Source organism: Musa acuminata, chromosome BXJ3-8 (assembly GCF_036884655.1).
Source record: "Musa acuminata AAA Group cultivar baxijiao chromosome BXJ3-8, Cavendish_Baxijiao_AAA, whole genome shotgun sequence".
NCBI lineage: Eukaryota > Viridiplantae > Streptophyta > Magnoliopsida > Zingiberales > Musaceae > Musa > Musa acuminata.
Window position 1 is genome coordinate 38,696,346 of NC_088356.1, and position 23,948 is coordinate 38,720,293.

Genomic DNA, 23,948 nt, shown 5'->3' on the forward strand with positions numbered 1-23,948 from the left:
ACAATGCATGGTTTTCCAATATTTATTATGCTGCTGTTTTCCATCTCCTGCGTGTTGAATCCCGATCACTCGCCCTTGCTTATTAAGATTTCTAGGGAGTTTGTCAAAAAGAGGGGCAGAAAACCTCACTGGCTGGACTACCCCAGCCTTAATTTTGTTGTCAAGGAGTCCTGGTTCTCTAGTTTTGACTCCTCTAACCCCATGAACCTTCTGCACAACAGCCTCACTCATCTCAGTACCCAAGGTATGTGGGTTGCCTGGAGAAGAATCTTGAGGTCGTCTCCAAACAGGTTAGTCTTATGGAGTCTAGTGAGAACCTTGGTAGTCTCCTTGAAAATTCCCAAAAGCAGCTTAGAGGGCTGTATAATAAGCACATGACTCTTATAAAGTCCTTGCTAACTTGATGGGAAGTTGCCATCGTGCTCGACACTCGGTGAGTAGTCAGTTTGTGAACTTGCGATTGTTCATTTTGCCTTCTAAAGTTCTTATTTTTTTATTTTTCTCTTTTCTCTTTTGTACTCAAAGTGTTTGTTAAATTGCTTGTAAAGCTTCTCTCTTCGTAAGACGTCGGGACTTGTTTGTCGTTCGCTTTTGAACTAATTAACTTGCTCTTTTTTATAGGTCTTATGGGACCCGAGCAAGGTTGCAAATTGGCTGATCTTTTACGGATGTATATCGTAAGGGCACATCATGACTTAGGCAATCCCAGTTAAGTCCGAGAAGTTGATGCAAGGGTGCTTTACAACTTAAGCAACTCCAACTAATTTCATGACTTTGTCGTAAGGATGCATCATGACTTATGTAATTCCAACTAAGTCTGTGACATTATGGTATCGGAGCGGGTAAGTAATTCGAGCAAACAATAAAGAAACTTCATAATATTATTGTATCAGAACGGACAAGCAATTCGAGCAAACAATAAAGAAACTTCACAATCTCGTCATGGTGAAGTATCGTGGCAAATCAATACTGTATGATTGGTCCAGTGGTGAATGCCTTGAGGGGGAGAATAGGGGAAAGCATGTCTCTTCTTCAGTTGTTTCTCTTGTTGCTACATCGTTTTTGTTCATTTGGAAGAACAGTAGTGAAATCAAGTACAGCAACCGTCATTCTCATCCCCTTACCATTTGGTTTAAAGTTGTGTCATCCCTCGAGAGCAATGATTCCCAACCCCAGCTGCCTGAGGACATCCCACCTCCAACCTTCTCTCCGGAAGAACAGGGAAGCAACTCATCCTTAGATCATTCCTGCAATGTTTTTTGCGATGGATCATTCCTTACTTCTATGTCTGATGCAGGAACTGGCTGCTGTTCTGTGGACCAGCAGGGAACCACCAAGCTGCATGCGCGCTACAGGCTGAGATCTGGGCCATTTGGGAAAGACTGGTGAAAGCTGCCCATGACTGTTCCATTTTGTTTCAGAAACATATGTGCCGATATTTCCCATCCGGCCAATAGGGTCAATGTTTTCAGAAACATTTCCCATCCTAATTTGTCAACATGACAGGTCGCAACCTTGCTAACCATGCAAGGCTTCAAATCTCAGAGGAGAGATCTGTATTTTTGGTGACATCAAACGTCCCAGTTAATTAATTGAAGTATCTGCTGCGTTTAGAAAAATAACAACTCGTGGGATCGAAGTCCCAACATGGTAAAGAGTTCCATTCCTGGCCACTCGCAACTTGCGTTGTTGGGTCGGAAGCGGACGCTGCGCGTAACCTATGACCCGATTCACCCCGCCAAGTAACGTTTCACGCTGGAGGACATAAATAAGCGAATCCGGCCGCCTTTTGGTACATCTGCTGCTCCTCCATAGTCCGGTTAAGGGAGGAGGAGGAGGAGAGGGCGACGAGGAGAGCCGGAATGGAGGAAGATCTGCGGTCTCTGCTCCAAGATCTTGAATCTCTCAAGGGATGCGTCTCCGATCGCTATCGGATCGGTTCCATCGATGAGGTACCCATCTCCCTGTTTTCGATCTTCGCCGATCTCGATCTGATTTACTCCTCCTCTTGTCCTCGATTCTCGACTACGATTGCCATCCGATTCAGATAACTTGTGCTGATTGGGAAGGGGAACCTCGATTACTCGCCACCGCGAAGCCCCTCTTTGCTTTGCTTTGCTTTTACCAACTGATTTAGGTTCTTGTTTCTGTTGTTTTAGATGAAACAGCGAGTGGTTAGTATTGTGAACCTAACGAAGTCGGGGGCGACGCGACGATCCAAAGTGAAGGTCTGTATCGTATGTGAGCCATGTGCTGAAAAGAAGTTTGTCTTTGACGTCGTTAATCTCATTTTGCTGGGGTGATTGTACGCAGGACATGAGCGCTGAGGTTGTGGATAGCAACCCCTACAGTAGGCTGATGGCGCTTCAGCGAATGGGTATCGTGCAGAACTACGAAAGGATACGAGATTTCTCTGTTGCGATAGTAGTGCGTGCTCCTGCTGTCATTGCCTTTTCATATTTATCTTGCTTTTTGGTTGAAATTAACTTTAACCGATAGTGATGCCCTACTAGACCCATTTGGGAATAATTATCATAACTTTGCTGTCTACTGAAAGTATAGAGTGGACTGTAGATCTATCTTTCGTAACTTTGCCAAGATTGAAATTTCTTCAGAAGCTTTATACTCAGAGATTGATCTAAACATTATATAAGTGATGGATAAGAGTGGAAAAAAAGGATGTTGTACTCGTATCAAAGTTTTATTACCCAGTTGTAAACCTTTCTCCTAATGTGATTTTACAATGCAAGAGTAAAATCCTCACTTTTATATCTCTAGCCATCTCAACATTGTAAGAGATTCATCTCGCTTAATGCTGGAGCTTCGTGCATTGGATTTTTCCTGTCTTGCTTTTGTTATAGGATTCTTCGGAATGCAAGATGTTGGTGAAATTCATTCCCCTAAACTCATATAAAATGATTAGTAAATAATATTGCTTAGTTCATCATGGTCTAACTGGCTTTTAGGAACTTCAATTGGGCTGATAATTTAATGCATTGGAGTAAGTAATAGTCCGCCCCATGGTAAGGTGAATACTAGGAGTGAAATTTTTGAAGAACCTTGTTGGATTTTGGTAATGCTTGCTTCAAAACATCATGTTTCAGGCAATTATCAGTTTTCAACATAGAAACTGAAGAATAAACATCAATAGGTTGCAATGATTGCCTATTGAAAATAACCTTATCTACCTAGTTACAAGAATTAAATACCATCAGTCAGCCAATGATTGTGATGAAGGTTTATATATATGGTTGCATCATTTAAGCAAAGACTGTAAAATTTCTAAAATCTCTAGCACCCGTGGACTTCAAAGTTTGGTGGTGGAGAAAACATAATTGCCTTTGAATAAAGATGGTTTAGAAGAGAATTAGAGAGATGTTTGGCTGTCAAGATCTTTCTTGTAAATGTAAATTCTAATATTTAATTAGCTTCTTTGCAGGTTGTTGTCATTTTGATCTTATTATTATGTTCTTTTGTAATTTTTTAACAGATATTGTAAAATTTTCATAATTGAACTTCATGCCATTTTTGGCTTCATTCTTTTATTGCTACAGGGCATAGGTGGTGTAGGTAGTGTCGCTGCAGAGATGCTCACAAGGTGCGGGATTGGTCGCCTCTTGTTGTATGACTATGACACTGTAGAGTTGGCAAACATGAATAGGCTATTCTTCCGTCCTGATCAGGCATGCTAATTCTTTATCAATTGCATCTCAGCCCTTTTCCAATATGCTGAGGTTGTAATTTTTAGAGTATCTGTAATCGTTTATGGTTATTTGGAGTATTTATGGATAACCACCTGTTCAGTGTACTTGCAAATTTGGAGGATACTTCTTCCTTAGAATTTAGATAACACAAGAATGCTTATTCTTCTTGCTGACCCAATTTTTCTAAAATTGACAGGTAGGCATGACCAAGACAGATGCTGCTGTTCAGACCCTGTCAGATATCAATCCAGATGTTGTTTTGGAAGTAAGCAAAAACATACAATAGTTACTCTCTGAGCACCGTTTTGATGTTTTTTTCATGTTTCGGAAGTCACAAAGAGTATTTCTTGTTTCCTTGTCATGCTCCCTTGCTCTACTGAAGAATTTTATACCTATTCTCATACTATTGAAAATTCTTAAATTTGTTAAAAGAAAGATACCTGGTAATTTGTCAACATGCTCATAGAGTTATACTCACAATTCCTATCAAAATTGGACATGGATCTCAGTACCTGATTATGTAAGAAGCAACATGGCAAGGATTTTTTATCTTATCAAATCCTAATTCTACTAGTTATTTCCATTCATTTCCTCTCTAGAATAAATATAAATGCACATGATTTTTTCTCATTAATTTTGATTTTCTGATCTCATTATGGTTTCTTTTCTTTTGTGTTCATTGAGTAGTTAATTGTAGTCACTTGGTAATTAACTGCTAGTCAAAAGTAAAATTATACAGAACATCTGCAATATGCCCGTGGATCTGATTACTGTCTGATTTTCTTTTACTATTATACCTTTTTTTATATAGTTAAGAGAGTTTGATCAGTGATTTGCTCTTTTCTTGTTATTAGAGCTATTCATTAAACATCACGACTGTCAAAGGATTTGAGGTTTTCATGGAGAGCCTTAAAAGACGATTCTCTCAGAAAAGTGGACAAAACAGTGGAGTTGATCTTGTTTTGAGCTGTGTTGATAACTATGAGGCTCGTATGGTTGTGAATCAGGTGGGATACCTCTTATTTTCTTATTACTTTCTACAAGGTTTTAATTTTCCTAGAATATAAATTGCTATTTCAATGATATAAATTTTCTTACCTATCAATTAAGTACTATTGGAATTTTCTTCATCTGATATATCTCTGTTTTTCAGGCATGTAATGAACTGGGGCAGACATGGATGGAATCTGGTAAATTCTTATTATTCTTTTTTAAGTTTCAATTACTCAATACTATCCTCTCTCTCTACACTAGGAAATGTTTGTGGTGGCTGTGTTATACTATGTTCTTTATGTAGGAACAGTACATTGTTTTTCATAGACAGATAATTTAGCAAAAGTAAAGCTGGTTCTATTTACATTGTCTCGCATGCAACTCTGACAATGACCATCCTGTGCCTCAAGGCTTTCATTTACCTTTTCACTCCATTGCCTTTGCAACAAAGTGATAATCCAACAAAATACTAAAATGTACTGTGGTTCAGTTTTTTCCTAGTTTTGTAGTCTTTAGGATGTAGGTGGTTGCATTTAAAGGAGCAATCTATTCCCTAATCACTGGGTACCCTTAACGGAATTTTATTTGTCAATATGTTATGTTAGTTAACATTGACAACCTTACAACTTGGTTTAGCCTTGAATGTTGCATTGGCAGTGGCTTAGAATGGACAGAATATTAGCTGAAATTAGATTTGTAATCATACTTGTTTTGAAAAGATACAATTACAAAGTATACATCTGTTGGATATGATTTGAACTTACATGTTTCTTTTTCCTTGAAGGAATGAAAAAAATATATTAACTAAGCTTTATGAATATAGATTGGGTAACTTACAAACGAATAATTTAGGAACTAGCTCATCAATGACATTTATATTAAAAAATTGGAGGATGAGAATACACAGGTAAATTTGGCCAAATAATATGCTTTCCTTATATTTACCGGGTGATTTGGTAGGAGATCTAGATACTGGTAAGATTTTAACCAATGTCCATATCCATATGTGGAAGACTTCAAATTGCAAAATTCAGACATGAATATGAATGTTCCAAAGTTACACATTCATGTAATAATATCCGATTCCAATTACTTTCACTTTTGCTTTTAAGTGCCCTGGTTTGTGCTTTCTAGAATTTGGTAGCTCCATCTTCTGCTAATGCAGTTGTATGTATCTTTGTCATCTATCCTTTGTGTTGAGCATTCATTTTCACTAGATTCTTTAAGGTAATGAGACTGGGTTTTGGGAACTAGTGAGCCAATTGCTCATTCAGAATGTTAGCATTAAAGTAATTCTTGTTCCTTCAATTATTTTCCCCTTTCAAGTGTTTGGGTCAAAAGATATTTTATCGTTTTTTATTAGAAGTTTAGATGAATGTCTTATTTTAGATATGGGAAACGGAATGATCTAAATTGGATATATCCATGGCAGGTGTATCTGAAGATGCTGTTTCAGGTCATATACAATTACTAGTTCCTGGAGAAACTGCTTGTTTTGCATGTGCACCTCCATTGGTATGTTTAGATGCAAGATTGAAGAATCATATCTGATATTATTTTATTTGGTATTAATATTTTGAGATAAAATTTCTTTTTTTTTATTGGTAACTTCAGCGAATAATTAATATTTGAAATTAAGTAGTTTCATTTTTTTAAATACTCTAGTTAAAATTGCATCACATGCTTTCTTTATATTGTTAGCACCAACTTTCCATTTAGCAATGGTGCTCTTGTTCAATTAGACCATGGGATGGAACACGCGATATATCAGGATTCCTTGTAGAGAACAATGGTGAGAATCACAAAAGAAGAGTTTGCTGTCAGGACCGCCCAACAAAATTAACCAACATAGGCACTAGTAACTTTGTCCTTGAACATCCAACATAGACACTAATAATCAAGGTATGCAATACCGTACCATACTGGTGTTTCGAGGTTGGCTCGGTATGGTACGGTACCGGTGTACCGAATAATTTTATATATATTTTTTCGTACTGTAGCACTGTAGCACTGTAGTAGTACTGGCGGTCCGTGTATCGGTATGCCGTCGGATCGGTACGTACCACCTGTACCGGACGGTATCATTCGGTACTGCATAACATACTAGTAACTTCTCTTTGAACATCCAACATAGGCACTAATGAGTTTCTGTTTGCATATTCTATCAATCAAATATCTTTGGGTGTCTTGTCTTTGAAATTTTGTACATCAACATATTTGACATGTCAAATGTCTTTGAAATTTTAAAGGACAACAAATTTGAATTTTTGACTGGGGCTTTGTCTCATGTTGAAAAGGACTGGACAAAGCATATATTGCTTTCTTTTATACTTTTTCACACAATGAAAGAATTAAAAGAATAATTCCATATTATGTACCCTATGGCTGTTCCATGTGCACAATGCTATATCTATGCTAATCCTTTGGTTGGGTCTTTTTGGAAGTTTAAGAGGTCATGACATGGTTATCATATGATAACAAAAGTCATCGTTCAGGAAATGTAAACTCCTTGCGACAAGAGAGCTATCGTGTTCCATGTCTCTTCTTATTAGCAATATGGTCACTTTACAGTGTCTCTTGAGAACTATAGTCTTATGAGTTATGAGATTATCAGACTCCGAAAGAAATTTCAGAAACTGCCCAGCATGGAACTGCAGTTCTTAATTGTGTATTCTTCACATCAAGGTCTGTCATACCGAATCGTACCGCCCGGTATGGGCGGTACTGTCACGACCCGACAAAATATCGACAATATTAAAATTTTTTTCCAACACAACTAACCCAGGATCCAAACACACATTTGAGGTCACTAAGAAAACATTCAGATCAAAAATTTCACTTCTATAATCTACCAATTCATAACCCTGTGCAATTCATAAACATAGCACACATCACTCGATAATTCATACAATCTGAACTCGACTCATCAAAATAAAAACCACAATATAAATCCACAAGTGGGGAAATCTATGCAGTCACCACAATCATCGATTTACCATAAGTTCATATCATTACACAAATTTAATTTAACATTCCAAAACCCTATACATGAGGGATCCTTTAACTTACACAAAATCCACAGGTTTAGATTCCTAGTCACATTTCATTAGATGCAAGGTAGCTTATACACAACTACATATATGCTAACAAAAGTTCTGCCCAACGTCTTCTAAACTTTCCACTGCCTCAGCCCATTCTTAACATTTAAGCAAGCGATACGCTATCCTGAAAAATTTATCAACAAACGGGGTGAGCATAAAGAGCTCAGCAAGTGACTAACATATCCATATCAAAATAGTACAATTTCCAAAGAGATACAGTTTCAAAACACAAAGCTGAATATACGATTTCGTAGACATAATATCATTAGGAGCAGAATCACAATTGTCCTTTTAATCATACATATTTGGTTCCTGACAGATGGGGCATAGAGTAATTGGAGCATATCAGAAACAAAGGAAACATATTGGAGCTTATCAATGGCATATAAAATGTTCCAAAACACATCAACGACATATGGAACATTACGAAGCAAACTCAACAGTGAATGAAGCATTTCAGAGCATATCAAACTCATATGTCGTACAGAAGCTCAAACGTCGTCCTTGACGTTGCAATCATATCATATTTATCCAGAGCAGGAACAGAAATAACTCACCAAGACTCTGGATGTCATATCAAATATATAGAGGGTGTAGTGGGATCTCAGTCAGAATGTGATTCATCCATTTCTGAATGACCACCTGACAAAAGTCTCCCACGTCTGGGAGCTCCATCCACCCACGTCTAGGTGAAGTCAAAGGGGGCCGGCAGAGCATCGCAGGCTCTAAGCAATATCCCACATAGCGGGACCCCACATAGCGGGCAAATAAGCGCATACCAGAATATCCCACATAGCGGGACCCCACATAGCGGGCAAATCAGCGCATACCCTTTACCATTTCTGGCAAAGGTCCAGACAATCCCACACACCAGAGTACAAGAAGGCGGTTTCAACAAAATGCAGCATATAACGGAAGCACACGCGGAACAACCAAACGTACATGTGCCTTTTCAAAAACAATGTGATGCAAGGAACAAATCTCTCACAAAAGTATTCATTTTAGGGAAAGAATTGAAAGCAAGAGTGTACAGGGATTCCAAGCAATCATAACCAGCTCAATTCCAATAAGAAGGTTAGGCGAATTCAAGTATCCAAAGGAAATGGAACAGAATACGCGAAATCGACCAAAGCTCGATTTCGGACAGAATTCCAGTGGCACACCAAACAAATATTTCAGAATAACAAATATGCTCCAATACCCATAAGAAGGCTATGGTTGAACCATATATCAGTCTATATTCGGATGGAACAGATTTCATATGAAACAGGGCTCCCAACACAGAGTTACCTCTGATTTGGTAACATAAGGTCAAAATCACAATCACTGGTTTGCAGACTTTATAGGATCGGATTCAACAGACGATAGGGTGAGCAATTGAACTCCAAAATTTTCAAACTATATGTCAAAAGAGAGAATTTCAAGTCTAGTTTCAAATAAAATCAGTTTGGTACAAATCAGAATTTTCAACAGGGAGTTATAGGCGTTTTAGTATCGAAAGGTCAAAAATCTTGAACTCTGTTTTACAGCGTCTATAGGCTCTTTTGAAACAAATTTTTGGGTAAGTATTCGGTGTCCAAAATCTACAAAATCGGTGTCAAAAGAAAGACATACGAGTCTAATTTCAAACAAAAATAGTTCCTGCCTGAATTCTCATTCTGTACTAAAACTTAGGGCTGAAACAGTGCTTAGGGGTCAGTTTACCGAAAACTTTCAGAATCCATAGTTCTATGTCCAAAGAGAAACATATCAGTTTCTAAATAAAAATCTTCCAATTTATTTTGAATCAACATAAAAACAGAGTCAAATACTGCTGTAGGATGGGGTTAGAACACTTGCCTTTGCAAATTTTGACCCGAAGTAACAAGATTAAAGCAAAAACCCTAAAAGCCCCAAATTTTCTTTCTCTTCTCCTTCTTCTTCTTCTTCTTCTTCTTCTTCTTTTCTTTCCCTGATCACCCACGAGCTGCCTCCTCTGCTTCCTTAACAACGAAGGCAGAGAGGCTTAAGCGGTGGAATTTGTCATTTGGTGCATTTTGCAGTTTAGTCCTTGTTTTTATCATATTCACGATTAGGTCCTTAGGGTTTACATATAGGTCCTCAGATTCTTTTTTTTTTTTTTTTTTTTTTTTTGAACAGATCTCCCAAATCTTACAAATAGGTTACCTCTAATTCATACTCTATTTCTTTTGTCAATTAAAATAGATGCTTACATTATCACCAAAAATTTATACGAACATTCGGAAATGAGGGGTGTTACACTCTCCCCCCCTTAAAAGAAAAATTTAGTCCTCTAAATTTATCGTACCTCTATTCGATGAAAAGACGAGGATACACCTTTTTCATTTCCTCTTCTAGCTCCCAAGTTGTCTCTTCTCCAGAATGATGTCTCCAATTTACTTGAACCAGTGGGATGACCCGATTCCTTAGGACTTTTTCTTTCTTATCAATAATCTGAATAGGCTCTTCCACATAGGATAAATCTTTATCGATCTCCACCAGCTCATACTTAATGATGTGAGAAGGGTCATACATATACTTTCTAATTATCGAAACATGAAATATATCATGGACATGGCTCAATGCTGGTGGCAAGGCAATCCTGTAAGCGACAGAACCAACCCTCTCAAGAACCTCAAAAGGTCCAATAAATCTTGGGCTTAATTTTCCTTTCTTCCCAAACCTCATAATGCCTTTGGAAGGGGAGACTTTTAAGAACACAAAATCTCCGATTTCAAACTCAATATCTCGTCTTCTATTGTCAGCATAACTCTTTTGACGACTCTGAGCAGTTTTTAACCTTTTCCTTATTACTTGAATTTTCTCGGTAGTTTCTTGTACCTTGTCCGGTGCTAATAGCTTTCTGTCTCCAACTTCCTCCCAACATATAGGTGTTATGCACTTTCGCCCATATAGAGCTTCATAAGGAGCCATCTGAATACTTGAATGATAACTATTATTATACGTGAACTCAACAAGTGAAATATCCTTATCCCATTCACCTTTCCAATCCATAACATAGGCTCTAAGCAAATCCTCAAGTGTTTGAATTGTTCTTTCTGACTGACCATCAGTCTGAGGATGATATGCAATACTAAACTTGACTTTAGTGCCCATCGACTCCTGCAATTTTCTCCAGAATCTAGAGAGAAATCTGGAGTCTCTATCAGAGATAATCTCCTTTGGAATACCATGAAGTCTTACTACTTCATTAACATATAAATCTGCAAGTCTATCAAGTGAATAAGTCATATTAATCGGTAGGAAATGCGCAGATTTTGTTAACCTATCAATGATAACCCAAATAGCATCATGCTTCCTCGAGGTTCTGGGTAGTCCTGAAACAAAATCCATAGTAATACATTCCCATTTCCATTCAGGAATAACTAAAGGTTGCAACAACCCTCCAGGTCTTTGGTGTTCTACTTTGATTTGCTGACAAGTCAAACATTTAGAAACATACATTGCAATTTCTTTCTTCATGCCTTTCCACCAATAATGACTTCGAAGATCTCTATACATCTTAGTGCTCCCAGGGTGTAGGGTGTACTTTGAAGTATGACTTTCAGTTAGGATTTGTTTCTTGATAACTAGTTCATTTGGTACACATACTCTCTCCCCAAATCTCAATAGGCCATCCTTTGAAATTTGAAATTGTGGCTTCAATCCCTTTTCTACTTCACTCCTCAAGTAGATTAAATGTGGATCTCGTAATTGTCCTTCCTTAATTTGTTGCATAAGATCAGACTGCACTTGAATGGAGGCCATCAGAATCATCGAGTCTTGCTCTTTCCTCAAAGCTTTCAAATCAAAATTTTCTTCTATTAGCTTCCATTGCTTTACGACCAGACTAGCCATAAAACTTGTAGATTTCCTACTAAGTGCATCGGCTACAACATTGGCCTTGCCTGGGTGATAACGGATGGCACAATCATAATCCTTCAGAAGTTCTATCCATCTTCGCTGCCTCATGTTCAACTCCTTCTGGGTGAAAATATATTTTAAACTCTTGTGATCAGTGAAAATTTCAAACTGTCGACCATACAAATAATGTCTCCAAATCTTTAGAGCAAAAATAATTGCTGCCAATTCCAAATCATGAGTTGGATAATTCAATTCATAACCTTTAAGTTGCCTAGAAGCATAAGCAATTACTCTCCCTTCCTGCATCAAAACACATCCTAGGCCCTTTCTTGAAGCATCAGTATAAACTACAAATCCCTCACTACCATTTGGAATAGTGAGAATAGGGGCACTAGTCAATCTTCTTTTTAACTCTTGAAAGCTTTGCTCACAATCATCACCCCATACAAATTTCATATTCTTCTTAGTGAGTTTGGTGAGAGGTTGAGCAATTCGAGAAAATCCCTCCACAAATCTCCTGTAATAACCTGCTATGCCCAAGAAACTTCTAACCTCTGTTACATTTGTTGGTACTTCCCATTCAACTACAGCTTCTATTTTCCTTGGATCAACAGATATGCCCTTCCCTGAAATCACATGGCCTAAGAAAGCAACTTCATTCAACCAAAATTCACATTTGCTGAACTTCGCATACAACTTCTTTTCTCTTAGTATGGACAACACATCTCTCAAGTGTTCCTCATGCTCCTGATTACTCTTTGAATACACCAATATGTCATCAATAAATACAATTACACAGATATCCAAGAGCGGTTGAAATATCCTATTCATTAGTTCCATAAAAGCTGCAGGGGCATTAGTCAAACCAAATGGCATCACCAAGAATTCATAATGACCATATCGAGTTCTGAAAGCTGTTTTTGAAATATCCTCCTCCTTGATCTTCAACTGATAGTAACCTGACCTCAGGTCAATCTTAGAGAATACTTGTGCACCCTGCAGTTGATCAAACAAATCATCAATTCTAGGTATGGGATACTTGTTTTTGATGGTCACCTGATTCAACTGTCTATAATCAATACAAAGCCTCAATGTTCCATCCTTCTTCTTCACTAATAGTACCGGAGCACCCCATGGGGATACACTGGGTCGTATGAAACCCTTATCTAATAATTCTTGTATTTGCTTCTTTAATTCTTCTAACTCAAGTGGTGCCATTCTGTAGGGAGGCTTAGATATTGGGGTTGTACTGGGGACTAGATCAATAGCAAATTCACCCTCTCTATCTAGAGGTAAACCAGGCAAGTCATCAGGAAATACATCAGGAAACTCTTTGACCACTGAAATTTCATCTAAGTGGGTTTCCTGATTTGAATGCTCCTTTACACACACCATATAACAAAAACAACCTTTTTGCATAAGATGATAAGCTTGAAGTGCGGATATTAAGCAAGGAGGCAAATTATGCTTAATGCCCTCAAAGAAAAATATAGGCTGATCTGGTATGCAGAAAGTAATTATTTTTTTGTAACAATCAATACTAGCGTGATGAGAAGATAACCAATCCATGCCAAGTATAATATCAAAACCCTGGATCTCTAGGAGAATCAAATCAGCAAGGAATTCGTGGTCTCCTATAGAGATCAAACAAGATGGGTAGACCAAGTTTGTTGCCAATGAATCTCCAACAGCAGTTGTTACATATAACATATAATCCAGGGGTTTAGGTGGAATATCCAAGTGACAAGCAAAGTATTTTGAAACAAACGATAAGTTGGAGCCGGGATCAAACAAAACTTTTGCATTTCTTTTAGAAACATGAAGAATACCTTCCACCACTGATTTAGAAGCTCTAGAATCTTGTTCAGTGATAGCGTACACTCTAGCATGGGCTGAGGGTCTAGGAGACAGTGGCTCTTTTTTCCTGTTCAGTGGGCAATCTCTTAATTGATGATCTAGCTTTCCACAACCAAAACATGCTCCAGTCACCCGAAAACACCGGCCTGTCTCATGATTTAATCCGCATTTTGCACATAACTGAGTCCTCCCCCATGGTTTCCTTTTCTCAAATCCAGATGTCTTAAACCTCTTGTTACTATCTTCATATTCATTTTCCCTCCTGCTTTTGCTAGTAAATTTGTCCCTTTGGTTCTTGCCAATGATTTCTTGAATTTCCTCCATGTCTCTTTCAATTTTCAAAGCTCTTTCTACCGTATCAGCATATGTTTGTAATTTTAAAGCTGACATTCGGCTTCTTATTGCCGGCCGTAATCCCCTTTCAAACCTTCTTGCCTTTCTAGATTCATCATCAGTCATATGTGTGGCAAACCTAGAGAGCTCAGTAAATTTAGATTCATACTTTGTAACCGTCATACTTCCCTGGATAAGATTCAAGAACTCCAATTCTTTTTGCTCTCTCATGCAATCTGGAAAATATTTGTCGTAAAACTTTTCTTGGAATAACTTCCATGTCATTGGCTCATGTTTGATTTCAGACATCCTCTTAATCATTCTCCACCAGTGTTCAGCTTCTCCTTCCAGCATAAAGGTGGCAAGAAAAACCTTTCGTTCATCAGAGTAACTTAAGGCATCAAATATTTTCTCTATCTGCATCATCCATCGTTCCGCCACCATTGGATCAGATTCACCACTGAAACTGGGAGGACTAAGCTTCTTAAACTGTCCAATTCCCAACCCCGTCCGGTTTGATGTCTCTATTCCATCATTACTTCCTTGTTGGACAGGTTGTTGTTGTTGTTGCATCACTTGTGCCATAGTCTCCAAAGTCCGCATAATACCACTCAATTGATCAGTAGTAGATGCAACAGGAGAACCAGATGATCTCGTCATCCTTGCTTCCTAAAACATCAAAAGAACATTTTCTTTGATCAATCTCTAAATGATAGTCAATAAACCTCAAAAAAAAACATAATATTCTTAGTGATTCTCAAATCATGCTCTGATACCACCTCTGTCACGACCCGACAAAATATCGACAATATTAAAATTTTTTTCCAACACAACTAACCCAGGATCCAAACACACATTTGAGGTCACTAAGAAAACATTCAGATCAAAAATTTCACTTCTATAATCTACCAATTCATAACCCTGTGCAATTCATAAACATAGCACACATCACTCGATAATTCATACAATCTGAACTCGACTCATCAAAATAAAAACCACAATATAAATCCACAAGTGGGGAAATCTATGCAGTCACCACAATCATCGATTTACCATAAGTTCATATCATTACACAAATTTAATTTAACATTCCAAAACCCTATACATGAGGGATCCTTTAACTTACACAAAATCCACAGGTTTAGATTCCTAGTCACATTTCATTAGATACAAGGTAGCTTATACACAACTACATATATGCTAACAAAAGTTCTGCCCAACGTCTTCTAAACTTTCCACTGCCTCAGCCCATTCTTAACATTTAAGCAAGCGATACGCTATCCTGAAAAATTTATCAACAAACGGGGTGAGCATAAAGAGCTCAGCAAGTGACTAACATATCCATATCAAAATAGTACAATTTCCAAAGAGATACAGTTTCAAAACACAAAGCTGAATATACGATTTCGTAGACATAATATCATTAGGAGCAGAATCACAATTGTCCTTTTAATCATACATATTTGGTTCCTGACAGATGGGGCATAGAGTAATTGGAGCATATCAGAAACAAAGGAAACATATTGGAGCTTATCAATGGCATATAAAATGTTCCAAAACACATCAACGACATATGGAACATTACGAAGCAAACTCAACAGTGAATGAAGCATTTCAGAGCATATCAAACTCATATGTCGTACAGAAGCTCAAACGTCGTCCTTGACGTTGCAATCATATCATATTTATCCAGAGCAGGAACAGAAATAACTCACCAAGACTCTGGATGTCATATCAAACATATAGAGGGTGTAGTGGGATCTCAGTCAGAATGTGATTCATCCATTTCTGAATGACCACCTGACAAAAGTCTCCCACGTCTGGGAGCTCCATCCACCCACGTCTAGGTGAAGTCAAAGGGGGCCGGCAGAGCATCGCAGGCTCTAAGCAATATCCCACATAGCGGGACCCCACATAGCGGGCAAATAAGCGCATACCAGAATATCCCACATAGCGGGACCCCACATAGCGGGCAAATCAGCGCATACCCTTTACCATTTCTGGCAAAGGTCCAGACAATCCCACACACCAGAGTACAAGAAGGCGGTTTCAACAAAATGCAGCATATAACGGAAGCACACGCGGAACAACCAAACGTACATGTGCCTTTTCAAAAACAATGTGATGCAAGGAACAAATCTCTCACAAAAGTATTCATTTTAGGGAAAGAATTGAAAGCAAGAGTGTACAGGGATTCCAAGCAATCATAACCAGCTCAATTCCAATAAGAAGGTTAGGCGAATTCAAGTATCCAAAGGAAATGGAACAGAATACGCGAAATCGACCAAAGCTCGATTTCGGACAGAATTCCAGTGGCACACCAAACAAATATTTCAGAATAACAAATATGCTCCAATACCCATAAGAAGGCTATGGTTGAACCATATATCAGTCTATATTCGGATGGAACAGATTTCATATGAAACAGGGCTCCCAACACAGAGTTACCTCTGATTTGGTAACATAAGGTCAAAATCACAATCACTGGTTTGCAGACTTTATAGGATCGGATTCAACAGACGATAGGGTGAGCAATTGAACTCCAAAATTTTCAAACTATATGTCAAAAGAGAGAATTTCAAGTCTAGTTTCAAATAAAATCAGTTTGGTACAAATCAGAATTTTCAACAGGGAGTTATAGGCGTTTTAGTATCGAAAGGTCAAAAATCTTGAACTCTGTTTTACAGCGTCTATAGGCTCTTTTGAAACAAATTTTTGGGTAAGTATTCGGTGTCCAAAATCTACAAAATCGGTGTCAAAAGAAAGACATACGAGTCTAATTTCAAACAAAAATAGTTCCTGCCTGAATTCTCATTCTGTACTAAAACTTAGGGCTGAAACAGTGCTTAGGGGTCAGTTTACCGAAAACTTTCAGAATCCATAGTTCTATGTCCAAAGAGAAACATATCAGTTTCTAAATAAAAATCTTCCAATTTATTTTGAATCAACATAAAAACAGAGTCAAATACTGCTGTAGGATGGGGTTAGAACACTTGCCTTTGCAAATTTTGACTCGAAGTAACAAGATTAAAGCAAAAACCCTAAAAGCCCCAAATTTTCTTTCTCTTCTCCTTCTTCTTCTTCTTCTTCTTCTTCTTTTCTTTCCCTGATCACCCACGAGCTGCCTCCTCTGCTTCCTTAACAACGAAGGCAGAGAGGCTTAAGCGGTGGAATTTGTCATTTGGTGCATTTTGCAGTTTAGTCCTTGTTTTTATCATATTCACGATTAGGTCCTTAGGGTTTACATATAGGTCCTCAGATTCTTTTTTTTTTTTTTTTTTTTTTTTTTGAACAGATCTCCCAAATCTTACAAATAGGTTACCTCTAATTCATACTCTATTTCTTTTGTCAATTAAAATAGATGCTTACATTATCACCAAAAATTTATACGAACATTCGGAAATGAGGGGTGTTACAGGTACGTACCGGTCCGACAGGCCAGCGGTACGCAGATCGCCCGGTACCGGTCCGCACTGTAGCAGTGCACTGTATCAGTACAGTGTACAGTTGCAGTAGAAATATAGTACGCCAGTATACTGTAGCAAAGCACTGTAGTAGCGCTACAGTGATCGGTGCACCTGGGTGTACCGCTCGGTACATCGTACCGTACCGATACCGAGCCTAGGTCGAAATACTGGTACAGTACGGTATTGCGAACCTTACTTCACATATAGCTAATTATAAGGAATTCAGGGAATTTGTTATTTTGACTAATAGGGGTTCATATTTCACCACATGACATCAAGACTATGGTAGAAACAAAGGTCATTCCGAATTTGTTGATTTTGTGTTGGGAGTACACATTTTAATCCATGGCAGAATTTGGTTATGCTAGTTCTCTCAGTTGTTATTACCAATTTGAGTCCATATCTGATGGTTTATAATTATGTTTTAGCAGCAAAAAACTTGGCAGATATGAGACCACTCCCTATCTCATTCAGTCCAAGTGACAATCCTTGGATATTATTATTGCATTATCCTTCTTATTATTAGATTGGATGTTCTTTCAAATTCATGCTATCAAAGAATGCTTGCATGCAATTTATGATGACATAGTACAGTTAGATTAGTTAATAAAGTTTTTCAACGACTTTGCCTCAAAAAAGGGGTTTTGACAACTCTGGCAATGTATGCTACCATTCTATTGGTTACTTGAAAGTTTTATAATATGAGTGATTTAGTTGCATAGACTTGCGATAATTATACCGAATACTTCTGTGGAGCAGAAATTAGAGGCCGTAGAAGATATATGTATACTACTAACAAAATTATCTCTATTGATCAAACTCCACAAGCTGAGTTTTGGTTTTTTTTTTAGTAATGGGGAGAAAAAAGAATCTCTTCAAGTTCTATAACATATGGGTTATATGATTAAACAATTATGTGGTCATGCTAATATATTTTGTAGACTTATAATTAGATGTAATTTTTGTGCTTACAAGGAACAGGAATGTAAATTCCCATTAGGAAATCTATATCTAATATTTTCTTTTTCTTCCAATTGCTGCCAGGAATTTTGGTACATTTGCTATTTCTATCTTTTACCGATGATAATATCATAAGTACCTTGTCGTGGGAACACACGGAAGCATTATAATTCACACATTGAACATTCATGCCATTATTAATGTTCAACTAATTTTTTTAGCAATGTGTTAATCATGTCAGTGTTATCGCTGCCAGCTGCTTCAAGTATACCGTATTAGTAGTTGTACACCATTTGATGTTTTTAGTATTATGCATGAGTAGGATAAGGTTCTTTGTAGGTGGTAGCATCTGGAGTGGATGAGCGGACACTCAAGCGTGAAGGTGTATGTGCTGCATCTTTACCCACAACCATGGTAAGGAGTTATTTCTGTTTTAATACTGTAGTTACGCTTTTTTTTTTGGTAAAGAACTGCTGACACTGACATCATTTGTTGTCATTGATGCTGCCTGGGCAATTTGGTTACTCAACCATCTAGTTGTGTGTGGCTTTTTAAACACCTGGATGGGTCCTAAAAGCTAATTGGTTCCTAAAACTCCCTTATTTGTTACAGAATATTATTAGCTAAGAGGAAGAGAATTTGGCTTAGAAAAAAGAAGACAGTGTCTATTATTTTTAGTGATGCAAGATGATTAGTTCTTTATAACAATTTAAAGCAGAAAATATTTATCTATGAATAATAATAAGTTTATTTATTAATTTTATTATTATTTTTCGGCTATGACACATACCATTGATATTAATTGTCATGTTATTTTTTATTCTACTTTTATTTATGTAATTACTTCTAATGTTTCTTCTGCCAAACACCTGTGAGGGGGACACTAAAGTGAAGTTTTATCAAATCTTAGAGTTATAATTAGAATATTAAAAATGAAACAATGAATGTTAAGAAATCCATATCACACAAGCTTAATTGGAAAGTTAGTGTAGGAGATCTGTGTATGATTGCATCTCTTTTCGTCTTGAAAATTTTTTAATTACTAAAGATTTTGCACTTCATCTTTCTATATGTGCATGAATTTATATTATTTTTGATGCTATGTTTTCCATTTGATGTCTAGGCCTTGTGCCGAAGACTTTCTAGGGGTTGTCATCTATGAAGACATTGGAGTTTTTATACTAAAACTAATAGGAGAATTGGTTATGGTGTCAGAAAGAAATTATCAAAAGTGTCAGTGTGCTTCTGGGCTGTGATTCAATCAGGCAGTCTCCCTCTAGGGGTAAGATTGTGTATAATGACCCTCCCTAGACTCTGAAAATGGCAGGAGCAGCATATTTGTTTGGTCATCCTTTTTGTCAAAATGCTTCTAGACATCAGTTATCCTCCAAGAGAAAAGTTTTTCGATTACATCCTTCAGAACAGGAACCATCAATTTGTTTGTGCTTTCCAAAAAAATCCTCCTATTCCTTTTTTTTCCCCAGTTCGTCTTCTAAGTAACCAACCTAGCCATGTCTCCAAGTTATCCTGATTCCCCTCCATGCAGTTCACTCCAATTTGCATTTTGTTGGATGTCAATTAACATGCAAATGAGCTTGAATAATTCTTGAAACCTTTTCTTGCTAACTCCCAGGACCATTAATTGGCTAATGTGAACATCCCAAAAGATACAGAATGCATTTCCACCTTTTTGTATGAGAAGTTTTCTTAAGTTCTTGAGAAGCTCCAAGGAGATTTTGAGATAGGATGGAGTGCATCTCCCAACTCAAGCAACTTATAATAAAAACATAGAACTGTCCTGCAGTCCATATCTGGTTGGCCTTGTTTTCATCAACTCAAAAAGAAACTTAAGTCAGTAGTTGGTTTGATCAATTACATTGTTGAACATATTGTGACACAGAGACCAAAATATGTGTACATTATTTCATGGTAAAGGGAGGCCTCTTCAAATACTGTTGCCATGGAGATTATAGTATTTATGTTAAGGAGAGGCCTCCTTCTCATCTTTGTCTTTTTGATGCACATTGTTTAAAGGTCTTAAGAGTTAATAATGATCCTTTTGAGTACAGTGTTTTTCCATTCTCTCCTGTCATTTAGTCTTGCATTGCTACTTAACATGTGCTTTGCAATTTGCTGGTCTTTGATGTGTTATTTTTATGTATCACAACTTCATATTCGTGGTTGAGTCCTTATATCAAGTGACAAATCTTCAGGGGGTAGTTGCTGGTCTTCTTGTTCAGAATGCTCTTAAGTACTTATTGAAGTTTGGGCATGTTTCTCCTTATTTGGTAAGTTTCTTTTGCTGTAAAACATTCAGATAAAAATTTTCTTCCCCTCTTGGAACATGTAATTTTATGTTAGCACTAGATATATGGACTTAAATCTCTTGGTCTAGCACTCATATGGTGCATAACCTCGTTCTCTTCACACTATCTGCAGTAGTTGGTTGTAATTTCATCATCAATCAGCAGATGACTTTTATAATAATTTTCATGATATCAGCCATTTCTTTTACCTGACTGCTTCTTTTCTTATTATGTTTATATCTTTCCTTATGAAGGGATATAATTCACTTAAAGATTTTTTTCCAACCATGGAAATGAGGCCAAATCCACAGTGCTCAAACAATGCCTGCATTGAACGACAGGTTAGTTCTTTTAAGGTTCTAGCACATTTTAATTTAGAGAACATATTTTATCTGATAGATTATGCATCTTGAATCATTGCTGAAGAAACATACAATGTACAGAAGGAGTACCTCCAGACAAAACCTGCTAGAGATGCTGCAGCTAAGGCAAAGCTGGAAGCCGAATCTTCCAAAAACGAAGGCCCACTTCACATGGATAACGAGTGGAATATAAGGTGCCTAAATTTCAAATTAAGACTAGCTTATTGATTTAATTGTATTATCCAGATTGATTACGATGTTGGAATGAGATAACGGAAGTTTTTCATTTTTCTACATATAATTAGCATAATGACCTGATGCACATGAAATGACAAACACATTCATCAAGCTGTCCACCATATTCATTTAGATTAGGCAGCTAGATATTTAGATGTTGTTTGATCACCCGGGTGGCAATTAATTCACTTGTTTTAGTGGGATTTTGAAACATTATGAAGGGTCACCATCTGATAATTAGTTGACGGGCTTAAATATGTGTCCCCATTACCATCTAATTTATGAAATATCTGTACTTCTCTCCCTAGTCCTATTAGCACCTCAACTTCCAGTGACAGTGACAGGATGACCTAAAATAGGTGGCCCAATAAAGTGCAGATTTTTTTCTTTATTTTTGTTTTTCTTCAGCACATTTTATGTTTCATTCACTCATGATTATGAAGGCAGTAATTGCTGCTAAAGACTAGGATATCTTTCTTTAGCATTGAACACAGTTGTTGTTGCAGCGATATCGTTGGCATTGCTTGAGGTGGTTAAATGACCTTAATCACTAGGTGGCTGTCTAGATTATCGCCCAATGCCTATATGAATCTAGGTCATGTGTTTGACACCTGCAGCTTTCTACGACATATGTTCTACTTAACTTTTAGCTCCAAAATCAATAAAGCCTAGATCCCAGAGGAAGTTTGATGACCGACCTAGTAGATGAGAAGGTTAATTTTATGCGATAGTCATTGCTGAAAGGATGCTAAAGAAAATAGCATTATATAGCTCTTACTGTTACTCAAAAAATGCTGCTAGAGTTGATGAGAATTTTTTTTGGTGTCATCATGTTGTGCAATTCTGGTAAAGGCACACAATTTAGATAACAGTATCTTCTGCTCTAGTAGTTTGCATGTGTATAGAGCTAGTTAAACTGGTTGATCTTAATTAATGGGTTACACATTTTAAAATCTACATGCTGGACAACATATGGTGAAATGTTGTGTTTTGTGTGTTATTTCTTTTAATACTTCAAGCTACTTTTCTGTCTTGGTGAGTCACTTGGAACAATTATAGACTTGTAATGTTATCCTCCATAGAGCTTTATGTTGGAATAATATCCATTAAGTGAACTTTGAAATGTTGGAACTTATGACTTGTTTTGTTTTGTTGGATCTTTTCGTCATACTAGTTTCTTCAGTATGAGCTTTCATATTGATATAATTCTATGAACATGTTTTTAGAGTTACTTTTTGTTTGTACAGTGTTGTTGATGATAGCGAGATGGATACCCTAAATAGTTGTGGTGTTTCAGGTTATCTTCTCCCACCAAATCTGTGTTCCTTTAATATTTCACTTTGCTTAGTGTTTTTTCCTCATTCCTGTCCCTCATAAATGGTGCACAGGTGCTCTACCGGAGGGCCTCATCCATGAGCTCCCTACTGCTGAAAAGTATCATGAATCACTAGGCACAGAAGAAGCAAAAACAGTTGAGGATGATCTCGAGGAACTCCAGCGACAGCTTGATGCCCTTAACGCATCTTAACTTTTTCCAGAAACCAACAAGATCCTCATTCTTCTTTTATAGGTTTTTTTTTTCCCCCTCTAGAGGTAATGAGATTTTACTTGATGTCAGTTACTTTGGTCCAGTTACCTTGGAAAAATAGAGAGAGACTAGATTTCATCTAACTACTCAGCAGCTTCATTATTGAAGCACTTACTAGGGCTGTATCTGATCATTGTTGTGCTTAAAATTATTTGCTTGGGGACCTGCAAGAACGTCAAAAGACTTTGGAGAAGGTAGATCTGTCCATTTATCAACAAATTTCATGGACATGCTCTTCTCCATGTTTCTGTTTGAACTACTAGAAGTATAGCAGATGCTAGTCTTTTCAAGTTGCTAACTCTCCAACAGTCTACTGGATCTTTTTTCTTTGGATTTAGTAAAATTGGTGCAGTTACATGGAATTTATATGTATTGCCATTTTCTTAGTCCCTCTGCATAAACAGGGAGAAAACTAGCAACAGTCAATCTTGAGTTCTCTAAGCTTCATGACTGACTCAAGTTCAAGAGAGAATTCAGAACACCAATCTCATCTGTAAGGCTGACCTCCATGAAGGGTAAGTTTCTGCCAATCAGAACTTTAGTCATGTATGATGAAGCTAAGTCACTCAATAATCTGTCTCTAAGTGGCTAAATGTCAAATTGATATTTTTGTAGTTAAGAGTGAAAACACTGGCAAATTTAAAATAGAAAAAAGAAGAGTATATCTACTGCTGGATCTGTTCTTTATTGCTTATGGTTGATGGACACATTATCTCTCTTAACAGTTATAATATTTTCTTTCCTCCTAATATTTAAGTTTCTAATGGTAGACAACATCTTTGTTTCTGTTGGGCAATCATAGTTCAGTGAGTGGAAAATGGAAGTCGCAAGTCTTTTCCATTTGCTCAAACACATTTAAGCTCTTGATTTGATCCAAACACATTTAAGTACTTCGAGGGGTATAATTAGCATCCAAGTATTCAGTAGATCATAGACTTCTAATTTGACTGTTTATCAGAAAGCTAATAAGATCTTCTGCACAAGTTAATTAATAGAGCATTTTTTTATTAAGTAGTTAATATGGCAAATTCTTCAAGCTGGATTTCTTCAATTTGAGAATCATAACAATAAACTTACCTATAGTAACAATAATCCCTCAAAAAAAAAACCACAAAGTACATCTTTGGTATTTCAAACTTATATGATGAGTATTCTTAACCAACCATAATTTGACAT

The 23,948-nt window shown here is 37.1% G+C and overlaps 1 protein-coding gene across 1 annotated transcript; it reads left to right on the forward strand.

Annotated features, from left to right (window-relative positions):
* The first annotated feature begins 1,712 nt into the window (after positions 1-1,712).
* LOC135646054 (ubiquitin-like modifier-activating enzyme 5) lies at positions 1,713-23,134 on the forward strand. Its single transcript, XM_065165164.1, has 14 exons — positions 1,713-1,952; positions 2,160-2,228; positions 2,314-2,427; positions 3,555-3,683; positions 3,901-3,969; positions 4,559-4,711; positions 4,858-4,894; positions 6,130-6,212; positions 18,619-18,693; positions 20,493-20,567; positions 20,840-20,926; positions 21,029-21,141; positions 22,432-22,481; positions 22,573-23,134. The coding sequence occupies exons 1-14, from the start codon at positions 1,863-1,865 to the stop codon at positions 22,710-22,712; spliced, it is 1,284 nt and encodes a 427-aa protein (XP_065021236.1). The 5' UTR covers positions 1,713-1,862; the 3' UTR covers positions 22,713-23,134.
* The last annotated feature ends 814 nt before the right edge of the window (positions 23,135-23,948 follow it).